We start from the raw sequence: 14,112 nt of genomic DNA on the forward strand, positions 1-14,112 counted from the left end.
GAACATCACTTTTTGCATATGAATGGAGTGCAAGCTTGAATCAGTCCTGTCCTTTCCACGGTGTCCCAGCCTGCTGCCACAGCAAGGGAGTGTGGCAGCACAGTGTCCCCAGGGCCCCTCCCAGCCCCACTGTGGTCCTGGCACACTTTCCAGCAGTAGAACAAGGCACACAGAGACAGAATTCTTAAAAGGGTGCTCAGCAGTTTAGGGTAACTTGCAGGATATCAGTAGACTGTGTTACTTTGGGCCTGTAAATCACATTTTGTTTTTAGCTGAGAAAGGCAAGTATGCATCCAAAATATAATTAAGTATTTTTAGGAAAAAAAACAAACAACAATGCCAAATTATTCTTAATTCACAGAATTACAATGTTTCATAGAACTTAACTACCACATGATTTGTTTTGGTAATATTTAGGTCTTCCTACTCAGCAAAATAACATTTTTATCCTTTGTTTTAATTTATTTAACTTAAAATTTCTAATAGAAACAAAAAAGGAACTTATTGAAAAAAATTTTTCAATCACGCTACAAAAAAAACATTTCAATAATTTTGTATTAGCAATTTCATTATTAACTCTATTATTCATTACAAAATCAATAAACTGAGGTTCTTCTGGCATGCACAGGTTATAAAAATGTTGAACTTTGCTATTTAACAACTCCAGTTTAAATGCCATGCTGAGAAAAGATTGATAGTATGATATTTATAATACATTTTTCACACTATGAGCACTTCTGGAGCAACATGATGTGTGCCTGTGGATGGCAGATCCTGACACACAAGTGCCAGATAATAGGATACTTTGTGTTTGTTATTTTTTTAATACACTGCAATGCTTTATTTTTAACTCTGCTCCTTTCACACTATTTGCACCTTGTTATGCCACTATTCCTTGTGATTTCTGGTGACAAAACCACTTCTATTAAGAGAAATGATGATCAATGCTTTTCCTTGGATTATGCCTCATATTCCGTTACATCTTCTGGATGTTATTCCATACCACTAATATTGACAGATGGTAGAAAAATAATAACTTATAAGATGCAAGGCTGAGCACATCACTTAATTTGAAGAAAACCACTAACAAGGATGTGATTTGGAATGTTTTGGAGTTTGAAAGTCTAATTACTGATATATAAAAGAAATGAGGATGATAATTAAACCCATTAGAAATACATAAGCATGTGCTTTCCCTCGAGCAGTGCCATTGTGGAACACCCTCTGGCACGTGGCAGCTGGGCCACAAAGCTTCCCAAAACTGCCTGAAACTGCAGCAATGTGTGAGGATGTGCTGCTCACATCCAAGGCGCTGTTTGGGTGCTGTGATTCTGGATGTTCACCGCACATCCACCCAGAAATGATGGGTTTAATGATGTCCTTGCTCTGGCAATTTGTACCTGGGGTCAGGGGGTTAACTTTGAAATTGGGCAAAGTGAAAGGAGGGCAATGAAACAGAGGAGTCACCTCAGAGCTCTCTGAGGGATGCATTTGGAGAGAAAAGTCAATCAAAAACACAGAAGGAGCTTCAGCTGGCAGCTGGGACAATGGCAGAGAGACTTATCCAGAAATGCCAAAAGAAACTGTTTCAGGGAAAGACTTATTTTAACTCATGAGAGTTACTCTGGTGGGAACAAAAGACTCACCCTCCAGGTATGTATTTGACAGATGCTGCTAAAAATACTTTGATGAAAAAAGTTGGGGAAAAATCCAGGTTTTATTGTATTAAAATCACAGTGACAGAGAAGTACTTTAACAAAAAAAAAGTTATAATAATTTGTCTTATTATTTGGGATATCTAAAAGTGCTTGCATGTAATTGTTTTCCTCAACTATTGTGAAAGTTTGGAAATATTTGGTTTCTAATGGTAAAGAGGTGATGAAATATAAAATAATCCATAATACACAAAGGCATGCAAGGCAGTGATTGAAGTGATAATACCACGCCATTTCCTTTAAAACACCTGACAGAGTGCCTGCACTTTCAAGGCAGCACAGGGAGGACATAAGCAAGATTTAACTTGAAGGAAAGAACAAAAGAAATTCACATTAAAACATGATCACTCTTGGAGCTGTTATATGTACCGTAAATGTAAAAGACTAAGCGTGGCTGAGAAGAAATATTAAGTTTCTTAGAGAGAACCAACAGAACAGTTCATCACTCATAATGATATAATCACATATAATCCTTCAATTAAAAAAATATATTTTATTATGCATTCAATAGAGTCAAGACCAAACTCAGAGCTCGATTTGCCAGATGGATGCTGAATATTTGAGGAGAAGGAGGCTGGTCACTGATAATCAGCCTATTGCAAGCCAAATCAGCTATTGGATTTCTGCAGGAATATGAGCTCATGCCAGTAAGGTCCTTAACCCAAAGGTAAGCCCTGCCCATGGGCCAGGCAACCCCAGGACTGCTGTGCTACATAAGCCCTACAAGAAGTATGGAATATCCCATCTATCCTGTCAGAAGAATTACTGCATCCAAAGGCAATGTGGAATGTTCAATTTGGGGTTTATTCCACTAGGAAACAGATTCTGGCATCAGAAAAATGGAATAGCAATGCCAACTTCTTGTGGGAAAAACTTTAGGTCTCTTTATGGCAAAGATGTGTTTGGTAGTTTTTGACAGTAAAAATTGCACTGGCAGCATATCAAAATGTTTGCATGTGTGAAAATGCTCCTATCACAGAGTTCCATTCTCACTTGAACACTCTAAGGGAACCTGAAGGAGTCAATGCTGAAAACAGGTACTGCTGTGAGAGGATTGTTTGGGATGCAGCAGAAGACTTTAGGTAACGCTCTGTGAAGACCATTCACCTGAAAAAAAAGGCTGTCCACAGATTCTAATTCCATTTCCAGAGGTCTCATTGCAGGTTTCTGATGCCATGACAGTACAAAATCCTCATCAGTTGTCTAGATTCCTGTCAGTTTTTTGTCATTTATTGTGAGCCTACAGTTTTTTTGGAAGGGTTAATTCCAGGCAGTCTATAACACATTGCTAGAGTGTATCAACACTTGTCTAAACATGAGATATTTTCATCTAAAATTTGAGGTTTTTCTGGTTAGAAGTTTCTCAGACACACCACACAAAACATGGATTTTCATTTTTTTTCCCTGTTTCTGCTCCTATGCAGAAAACCCAGCACAAAAGCATGTGAAAATGCCCAGAGATTCAGTCAGGAGTTTGTGCAGTCAGGGACTTGTTATGTCACAGAGTCACAGGTTTAGTCACAGGTCTAACACAGAAAACATGACATGATTTTCATTTAGCACTAACTTCTTATATATTTTCTTTTATATAACTCTATTATTTCTCTTGAGAGGGGATAAAGGTTTTTGCACCTGGCAATCCAAGTGCTCAGCATGCCTTGATTACAGCTTGAGAGGGCATGATTGCCTGGATTTGGATTATCACTCATTGCCCAGGAACCCAAGGCACTAAACCTACAAAGCCCACCAGTAATGGACATCAGCTCAGAAAAGGACAGAAGAAGAGCATCAGGAGATATAGAAAATACAGATGGCTAAGAGGTGATCTACAGATATTCAGTGAGATGCATGATGGCATTTAAATTTACATTTTTTACATTATTTACATCAGAAAGGCACCACATTCTCTACAGTTTTGGGTATCTTGTCTACAGAAGGAATATGGAAATTCATAACATGGAAATTAATATGGGAAAACAATATAAAAATTAGTAAATTAATATGGAAATTCAACAAACCAAGCAAATGAAGAACACCAGTGCACTATTTCAAGGCACAGATTCTGCTGGGAACACAGCATAACTTCGATATATGTAACAAAATCTTCTGAGAAGTGTTTTGGGTTGGTTTGAGGGTTTTTTGTGTGGTTCCTGATGAAGACACCTGTTGTGTCACTTAGTTAAACACATTTCTCAACAACGTGGCCAATCATAATATTTGCAGTGCATGTCAGCAGCACAGTTAATTACTGACTATCAGGGGAAGTTGCCTTAGGCTGATCTGGAAGGTTTGAACAACAGAATCAGCCTGTGTGCAACAAGCTAAATTGATTAATGGTTGTGCTTATGTTCTACACAGGAAGGCAACATTCCAAATCACAGGCATCTTATGTATTCTTTGGCAGGAGGGACAGAGAGAGGGCACTGCAGCTTCTTCTCCTGGCAGGAGCCAAACTGCACTGTTGGCACACCAATGTCACCACATTCAATGTCATCATTACATGTGTGGCCAAATGCCACACAGTTAGCTAAAGCACCAGAGAACCCAAAAGGGCAATACCATTTCTTGAGGAGAAGTACTTCTGCTTATCTCAACCCTCAAGAGAATTTTGAAGAAAGACAGGGAATTAAAAATTATTTAGATAAAGAGATGTGCTAATTCTAGCAAGTAAAAATTTGCTTTCTACGGGATGCTTCCTGAGAAAATGCAGTCCCTGTGTGGTATTCACAAGTAGACAGCATTTCTTCAGCAGCCATAAAGTTTCTGCTGCCTTGAAGAATTAATTTGGCAGGAATTAATTAACCTGGGAGGAAATTGAGGCTGAGGACACAGTCAGGAAGATGTCAAAGATTTTGGCCACCAGTGTGATGAAAAGTTTTTCTGTTCCACGCTTTACTGTGTTGAGCACTGATCTCCAGAAAGGAGAGGAGGGTTTGTTACAGGCATTACCTTACAGTTCCACACCACACTACCTTGGTTATGGACTGCCCAGACACTCAGTAATACAAAAAAAGGAGAAATTTCACTTGTGAATTCAGGTTATTTTAGGGATATTGGTAGCTTTCAACATGAATAATCACTCATGCTTATCTGGTAGATATATACAAGACAAAGTCACGGTCAAGTTCATTGTTTAAGTGGCATAGCTAAATAAAGACTTAGTGAAGATCTATGATGTTTAAAGGACATAAAACTCACCTCAGCCAAATTAAACTCTGATTTTGGCTCTGACAGGAGTATTTGCTTCCTGTGGGAGATCATGTTCTAGCATCAACCATGCACTGCACCCCTGACTGAGCAACCTTGATAGACAAGGATGGCATGCATAGTTGGAATTTTATTATTGGATACTGGAGGATTAAATCAGAAAAGTCTCTTCAAGCAGATTTTGAATTTCAAGAGATTTCAGGTGGTTGTTTTAAGAGGATTTTCACGTTTAACTGATTCAAACACATTTGAAACTGCATAAAACTGAGTGGCAATGATGTAACAAAATTGGATTTATTTTTTTAAACCTTGTTACATAGAAAGTTTCCTCACTCCCACTCAGCTCAGGACTCATTTTGCCATTGTCTGTGAGTAGGAGCAGGAGTGGGTCTTAAATAGGTAACAGATTGGAAGGACAAGGGTAATTAGCAACGTGAGCTCAGTATTTAAACATGAAGAGAAATGCTAAGATCTTTTTTACTTTGTCATGCTGTGCCAAGCAAACCACCTCACATTTAGGATGCTTAATTCAATTTGTGTTACACTGCTGATGATTATGAAATGTATTTTGAAGAGATTTGTTTTATCTTCTCCAGAAAACACACAGAGACTAATTTACAAGAAAATAGAGATATAAGTAGACACACTTTGTGAATGCTAGAAGAGAAAAACACATCTAAAGAAAAGGAAAATATAGGATATATTTAAGCAGATTTAAGAATTTAAATGCAGTGTCATTTAGCAAAACAGTGTCATCATGCTTCTAGGTTGGAACAGATAGAATAAAAAAATGCAAACAGCATTTCCTCTTTAACTGACATTTCATGTATTGCTTTTACACCCCTGCACATACAGCACACACATTCATCTTCTTATTAGTAATGGACTAAACAGGGCTTTACTTTCTTACAATTTCAAATAAGAAACTGAATTTGACTACAATTCCTGGCAGCGTGTGCTTTATTAAAAAGAGCCAAGATAGAACAACTTTGCTGAATATTCAAGTACAAACTCATGGAGCACTCCTTATAGCATTCTTGGGATCAGTCCTAGCTCCTTCTCTCACCTGACCTTCAAACAGATCTGTGTGCCAAAGAATAGGATCAGTATAAATTTATTGCCCAACAATATTAAATGGGTCTTTGTTTTCCATCACACATGAATGGTCCCTTCTACAGCCCTGCAAAATGGCATTTTGCCATCACCCTTCCAGAAGTGCTCCAAAGCACAGGGACTCAAAGTGCCCTTCTGGGCATTGCTGACCTAAGGGATTTTCCTTTCTAGCAAAAGTTCCTCACCAAAATACTTTGGAACCTTTATACACACAACAGGCTGAAAGGTGCTTTCTCTGGGAGATTTAATAGATACTTAATTTTATGTTCCCATCCATAAACAGTCAATGTAGGAATCAACATTTATTTATCAACACAGTTTCAGATTTTCATCTTGCACCATATCTCTGAACCTTCAAATTAATAGGAATAATACAGGCAGTAAATCCATGCTTTCATTTTATCTAAGACAGTGAGCTGTCTTGTGGATCTAAATTCCATTTCATTTTACTTGCTTCTTATCTACTTTAAAGTTATTGGAAATAGCTTAAGTGATATAATGAAGGTACAATTCAGCAGATTATTTACACTTTAATTGCACAAAGGACACACTGGTAAAGTAACTGGAAATCAACAAAACAATTTGAAAGTAACTTGTTGAGATACATATTTTATATTTGTTCTATTTACCTTCATTTTTCTTGATGGTGAAATTTGGGTTGTTGACCATTTCAGGAAGAAGGCTGTACAGGAAATAATGCCCATTTTTAGGATCATCCTTGTCAACAGCACTGACAATCTGAATTACCTGCAACATAAATGGGCTCATTAAGTTTTCACGCTCCTGATAAACAGACAGTGCTGAAAAAAAATGTCTTTATTGGACACATTTCATTTCTCTCCATGCCAGATTTAAAAAGATAATTTATAACTCTACAAGGCTTTTATAGACCTTAGGCTGAAAACCTTGGGAAGAGGAACTGTATCTGCCCCTTTTAAAATGTTTCCAGAACAAAGAGCCAGCAATTAAGGAGAGACAGGTAAGAGAGGCTAGCAGAAACTGCTCATGATTTAGACAAGTAATAAATTATTATTAAACAAAAAAAGGAAAATTGGGCTTCAGAAACACTGATATTGCCTATGGCAAGCTTTCATTTACACAACCACACTTCTCACTGGACTTGGATACATAATATACCTTTAATCCTTTCTCCCTTCCCCACCCCACATTTCACTTCATAGAATAATAATTATTTTTTAAATTAATTTCGATGTGAAAGTTTAGATGAGGAAAAAATCAAAAATGAAAAAAAGAAAAAAAAGAAATTATTGAGGGTTGTATTTTTCCCCTTAATTCTAATAAAACCTCAGCTATTCCCATACTAGGAAGATATGCTGTTTGTTTTTTAATAACATCATTTTATATTAATGATTCCTAGAAATATGCAAGATAATTAGGTGAGAAGAGTGCTTTGGGTAGTTTGGATAACTTTGAATAATCAAGTAACTTTGTACGAAGTACTTCATATGATTTACATGACCAACTGCAGTGTCTGAAGTGGATTTACCTCCATTTACAATTTTTACCTCTTACACTATTCAGGTACTGCAGCTGATCATCTGCAAATCATACCAAGTTGCACAGGACTATGAAAGGAATAGACATTATTTTAAAATAACCAGAAGATTTGGGGTTTTTGTTTGATATTTTTGGGTTTCTTTGTGATTGTTTTGTTTCATTGGGAATTTTAAAATATTTGGCGTACTTACTTTTGATTCCAAAGGTTTTCCAGAGAAACAGAAACAAAACCAGCCATGGATCCAGATCCTACCCTCAGATCTGGCTTTCAGAGCTAGTTAGCTCATGTTAGATGAGGTTAATAAGAAATTTAATTAGAATTATTGACCTTTTCCATGTCCATTGAATCCAATAACAATTGTCTTATGTATTTATTTGCAATGTCTAAAGCAATGCACCAATAATTTCTTGCACAATTAAATTCAAAGTAGGAATCACAAAAAAATTTAAAGTATAGAATGAAAAATAGAATCTGGGTTTGATGCTTTCCAAATTCATAGGCTTTTATTTTAAAATTTCCTTGTTTCCCTAAGAAAATGCCAATAACATTTTGTTCTGGTTCAACCACAAGGACTATTAGTCTGTATGTGCTATATGTATGACAATAGTCAAAATCATATTTATGTTCTTCAAGAGTCAAGGAAAGAACAAAACCTTACTAGATAACCACAGGGATCAATGCCAAAACATAAATATCTGAAATTATGTATGCAAAAAAAATGTTTGAGCAAGTAGTGATATTTGCAGGACAGCCCAACTTAGGAAGGAATGTGAGACAATTAATTCCTAGCCTAATCATATTCTGGATAGGTCAACTTTATCATTATTATTATCAAAAATCTGCTGAAAAAAAAATAGATTGCTTACATAGCACATTAATAGGGTTGTTTGTTTGTTTTTTTCTTTTTGATAGCTGCATCTATCAAGGTGGAAATCTCAACAGGATTTCAAACAAATGTATTAGAAGAGATGGACAAAAAAAATAGGCCTAGCTCAATTTTTGCTTTTTTTACTTTATGAGATCTTCAATTTAATAGCTGAATAATGGATCCTAAAGTGGGAAAAATATAAACAGTGGAAAAATATCTAAGTATCCTCTGTCTGCCCCAGTGCAAAGCTGGAGCCATTTGCAGATGGGAAGGATTTTCATCTTTCTCTTTGCAGAGGTGTCAGGCACTAAAGCACCCACTGTGATTTGCCCAGGGCTGGAGCAGGTATCAGTAATCCATTATCATAGGGAAGTGCAGCTTGGGCTGGGATCCTGAACAAGACAGATATATTTAGACAGATATATTTTATGGCTGTTCAATTTTTCAAACATTGATGGAATGGGAAAGCAATAGGGAAAAAGGATAATGGCACAATGAAATCTGGAAGGGCAAGTGCACATAACAGGTGCAGTTTATCAGATTGTTATAATATTTTGTACGTACTGGTATTCCATCCATTCCCTACATTGTTCATAAAATGCTTCTTTTTCTGAAAATGCACCAAAAATTATACGCAAAAGACAGGCTTAGTGCAATTCTACATTTGTTGTGTTACACGCACACATCACAGAATTAAGAGTTAGAGTTCCCATAGCAACCTTATTTCTTTGTGGGTTTGCATTAAGATAAGTTCTTAAAAAAAAAACCAAAAAACCCACAACAGAAAACCAGAAAATATAATATATATGCGGTGATATTAAACTGTGGTATCTTTTACTCCACAGGGGTCAGAGAAGTCCAGTAATTCTCATTTCCAAGTTTTTATTAGTGTGCAGATAGGCATACTTTACTACTCTGTGTTGTGTGCTCATGCAATGGAATATTACTGAGGTAATTCTCCAACTCTTAATTTGTGGTTCACAAAATGGCTGAGAATCACAAAATCACAGAGTCGCAGAATCACTGAGGTTGGAAAATCCCTCCCAGCCCATGGAGTCCCAGCTGTGCCCGATGCCCACCTTGTCCCCAGCCCAGAGCCCTGAGTGCCACCTCCAGCCCTTCCTGGGACACCTGCAGGGATGGGCACTGCAAAGCTCCCTGGGCAGCCCCTGCCAAGGCCTGAGCAGCCTTTCCATGGGGAAATTCCTGCTGGAGCCCACCCTGAGCCTGCCCTGGCCCAGCCTGAGGCCGTTCCCTCTGCTCCTGTGCCTGTTCCTGGGAGCACAGCCCGACCCCCGGCTGTCCCCTCCTGGCAGGGAGTTGTGCAGAGCCAGAAGGGCCCCCGAGCCTCCATTTCTCCAGGCTGAGCCCCTTTCCAGCTGCCTCAGCCTCTTCTGGGGCTCCCAGCCCCTTCCCAGCTGCGTTCCCTGCCCTGGACACGCTCCAGCCCCTCCAGGGCTCTCTTGTGAGGGTCCCAAAACTGCCCCCAGTGCTGGAGGTCCCTCAGCAGGGCCAGCCCAGGTGCCTTTGTCCTCTTGCCCACTACAGATGTCTTTTCATTTCTGGTAACAGGCACCCCAAAGGTGTTCCACAACAGAGAAAGTGGTCAATAAGGAAGACAAGAACTGATTTTTTTCTTTTTCACTACATATCAGTGGAAGTTAATAACCCTTTGGCTGTTCAGTCTTGAAACTTCTGAAATTCTTACATGAAAAATTCCAACTTTGATGTTGTATTAATACTTCATGCATGCATTTGATTCTGTACATACATTTAGCAGAAACTTAGCAAATCAGCATATTTTGTTTAGCAGACAGCACTGGATTGTAATGAATAGTTAAATGGTCCCCTAGGACAGCTTGACTTTCTAATTTGTAGGTTTGTATTGCAGTTCTACAAAGCCACATGTGCCTGAAATAATATACACAAGGATAAATAGAAAAACAAAGTTATTTTCAACACATCATAACTATCTACGTGCAATTTTAGTATACGGTACTGTTTAAAAGACTTTTCCTGTGATGCAACTTGTTAACCTCACTAAGAATGGTTCTTTATCACTAATAAACACTTTTCTAATTTTAACCAGACTGATCTTCCAACTCTGGAAAAGCTTTTGCAGTCCCATTGCTCTTCATGGTTATTTCTGCATTATTTGCAGACTCAAAATACAGTAAGACTAGAGTCACTACAGAGCAATTTTGACTTTGCCTGAAGAGTCAAATACAGGTTCTGGCAGTAAAGGGATGGCTCCAGCTGAAAAGGCAAAAATCTACCCGAAGATTTCACCCAATAGAAAGAAAAACAATCTAATAGGAGAAGTGAATAAAATAGAGAGAAATTGTGGGAGTCTGGAGGAGCACTGTGCTCAGTTTTATATTGCTCCAGTTTAAAGGTGGCTTCAGCTCTCATATATCGCTGTCTGCACTACTCAAGTGAACATTTTGTAGCCTTGTTTCCAGCAAACAGAACTTCCCTAGAAAAGTCTGAGTATGGACTAGGGAAATAGCAAGTGAGGTACTTTTCTCATTGAACATTACAGAAGTTTTGTTCTAGGTCCACAGGAAAATTTTACTGTGCTGGAGAGCAACCAACAGCACAGCTATAGTCAGCAAAGCATGAATGCTCTGGTTTTAGTAATTGCAATTATGCAAAAATAAGGTGTAATAGGAAAATACAAGAGGTGATTTGTGGCTAATTTTGAGGTACTGTAATATTACTTACATTCAAATTTTTGGGGTTTGTTGTTTTTTCCCCCTAAAACTGACAAAAAACATTTCTGGCAACTCTCTGTCGTGTGTAAAAATGTGCGAGGAGCACACAAATACATGCATAAAAAATAGATTTCCTTCTTCCTCCCTTTCCTCTCCTATCAGTCTGTGGTACCTTTACTCAGAGGTAGGTCAAGGCAACAAAAATGCATCTGGCAGTGTAATACATCAAGAGCTTTTAATGCATTGTGTCACCTCACTAGCAGCTGTACTTGCTACTGCGATTATATCACAACCCAAAACAGAACACTTAGAAAGTGAACTGGGATAAATGTGCAATGTATTTAGTGGCTGCACATAAGGTTTTACCAATGGTTCAAATATAATCTCATTTATGGTAAATTAAATTTGATTTAAACTTAGATTTAAATGGAACTGCAAATGTCAACAGACAGAAATACCTTAAGACAATTGCACCTTTCCTGCACATGTAACAGTTGAGTTTAAGCTTTGGACAGCCATCCAAATTAGGCTTTTGCTACTAGTAGTATCTTTTTCATATCACCTATTTCATAACTGAGATAGATGTAGTTTCTTGAATTCTACATCCTAACTTATTGATAGGACTTTTTTTTAAAAACTTGAATATAGAATTAAGCATAAGAAAATACAATAAGGCAGTGGAGTTACTAAAATCTTTACAGGAGCTGATGATTTTTGAATGACGACTTCAATTCAGAACCTAACCTTGGTGATTATTCTGGCCTGGTTACTGTTCCAGTAGTGCTATTTGTTTAAACACAGAATAAATTACAGGATCAGTGCCACCTCATCCATGCTGGCAGCCAAATATTTAATAACCATCTGTAAAGTTCACACGAGGATTCATGCTCAAGAGTGACATCTGCCATCAGATCAAGACTGTAAGAGGCAATGGTAGATAAAGAATATCATGCTTTAATGAAAGTTTTCTGTAAGTGCTTAAACAAAAGCCTCTTTTACCTGCTGACTCTTAATCATCTCATTTATTGTTTTATTCCAAAATGAAATGTGAACATTTTTCACTATCCCTTAAACCACCTGAAATTTGATAGGAATACCTAGATAAATACAGTCAGAAAACACTGTACAACAGAACATTCTGATTTTAGGGAGGCTCACTGAGTCCTGGATAAAGGCACAGTCTTTAGGATTTAATCTATCCTGGAAAATGCAACTACTCAGCATCAGAAATCCACCCTGAGCTAAACAGAAATCCACTCTGAGCTACAAGAACTGAATTGCCAACAGTAACAGGACTGTCTGCCCATGAAGGCACATCTCCTCTTCAGTGGATAGAGAGAAGTCTCATTCCTTAGTGGCACATTTGTGACACCTTTTTTACTAAACAAAAAGGGGTGCTAGAAGTCAAATGATCCTCTGTAACAATACAATCCTGTGTGCAGAACTGGGTTGTCATACACTGCTATATAGGTTGTCATTTAATACTACTAAAAAGAAAATAACTTCTAACTCTATTGTCAGGTAACCTTCTTTGGAGAACAGTGAAATTTAATGTCTAACACCCACATGAGACAGGAATAGTTGGCTTAACAAGCCATGTCATGCTGTCAGCTGCTGTTTATTTACATAAAATGTCACAATCTAGAAATAAATTGCAAAGATTAAAAACATTGAATTGTTGTAACACCCAGTGTTTCTGTTGCTGGACAAAAGTTACATCTCATTTACACTGCATTACTTTCTAAATGTCTGTGCATATTCTTGAATCTTCACCTTGTCATTTAGGTGGCATATGAGATATTCTTCCCTATTTCTGTACATTTGTCCTTCAAAGTGAATACCTTTTAACAAATCTGCTTCATTTCTTTGAAAAAGACTAAACAGCTTAAATCCTGCTTCTGACATGTTGCTGTTTACTTCACCTTGGAGAGTGTTGTGTGAGTTTCTTCACCAAGCTTTTTTTTCATTAAATGAAGAAGGTAATAACATTTTTTATATATTTTTTAATATAATGAAAACTTGAACTTCCCTTCTCCAACATCATCTTCAAACACAATTACAATTTACTTCACTTTCCATCAAGTTCTGGTGTGCTGTCTTATTTTTTCCCAACTGTCATAGAAAAGTAAGAACTGAATAGAGATTATAACTGAGATAAGGTCAAGGGGAAGTGGGTTTATTGTTTTAACTGTTTATTCTAAATTATACCTGGGAGCAGCTGCAATGTAGGTCAATAATTGAACTGGAATTCAGGTTGATTATACTTTCAGCTACTAACACACATGAATTTACAAAGTGCTGAGCTCCATCATACAGAGTGTGACATTGGGAGCTTAAAGACACTTAGGATTTTTTCAGAATATTGTCCCAAAGTACTCACCTTTAATTTAAAACTATGCCTTAAGGGAAAAAAAGTTTGTTTAATTATAGAAGACATCCCACCAAAGTAAAATTACAGAAGACATTCCATGAAAGTGGTCATGGGTTCATCTTCAGTTAATGCTAAGAGCTGTTAGCACTAACACATGGGCACCCATTGTGGGAATAAAGACGACATAAGGTGACAGGGAGAAACTCCAGCCCTGTCTCACACCACAAAAACCTGGGATACTCACTTGTCCAGGCTTGCCATTCTCACACAGGAAGGCCTCGTGCTCTGATGCAAACTCAGGGGCATTGTCGTTCACGTCGAGAACTTTGATAGCAACAGGCACCCGGGACACCTGGCTGTGGTTCCCTGAGGAGAGAAACCAAAGCACCCAAGGTAAGCATATTTAATTGGGAATTAAATACAGCAGTGCTGGCACTGTGACCATGCTCTTCCTGTCTCCCACCCTTGCTTAATTGGGCTGCCTCATCTGCAATGGATCGTGGAGTTGGAGTGCCAGCTGAAGAAGGATGGCCAGGGCTTTGTGGCTGAAAAGAATAAATAGATCCCTGCTGCAAACAGCATTTGTTGGAGATTAGCTCAATGAA

At 37.8% G+C, this 14,112-nt stretch overlaps 1 protein-coding gene across 5 annotated transcripts in view; it reads right to left on the reverse strand.

Moving 5' to 3' along the window:
- CDH8 (cadherin 8) overlaps positions 1 to 14,112 on the reverse strand; it is a 156,147-nt gene that overhangs the window by 21,383 nt on the left and 120,652 nt on the right. For 4 of the 5 annotated variants that reach the window (XM_064386818.1, XM_064386817.1, XM_064386821.1 and 1 more), the window contains 2 exons: positions 13,752 to 13,873; positions 6,665 to 6,782 (listed from right to left, as the gene is read on the reverse strand). In XM_064386818.1, the coding sequence (XP_064242888.1) occupies positions 6,665 to 6,782; positions 13,752 to 13,873 (240 nt within the window). Of the gene's footprint in view, positions 1 to 5,600; positions 6,006 to 6,664; positions 6,783 to 13,751; positions 13,874 to 14,112 lie in introns of those variants that run through there. The other variant, XM_064386819.1, reaches the window with a different exon arrangement.

This window comes from Passer domesticus, chromosome 12 (assembly GCF_036417665.1).
Source record: "Passer domesticus isolate bPasDom1 chromosome 12, bPasDom1.hap1, whole genome shotgun sequence".
NCBI lineage: Eukaryota > Metazoa > Chordata > Aves > Passeriformes > Passeridae > Passer > Passer domesticus.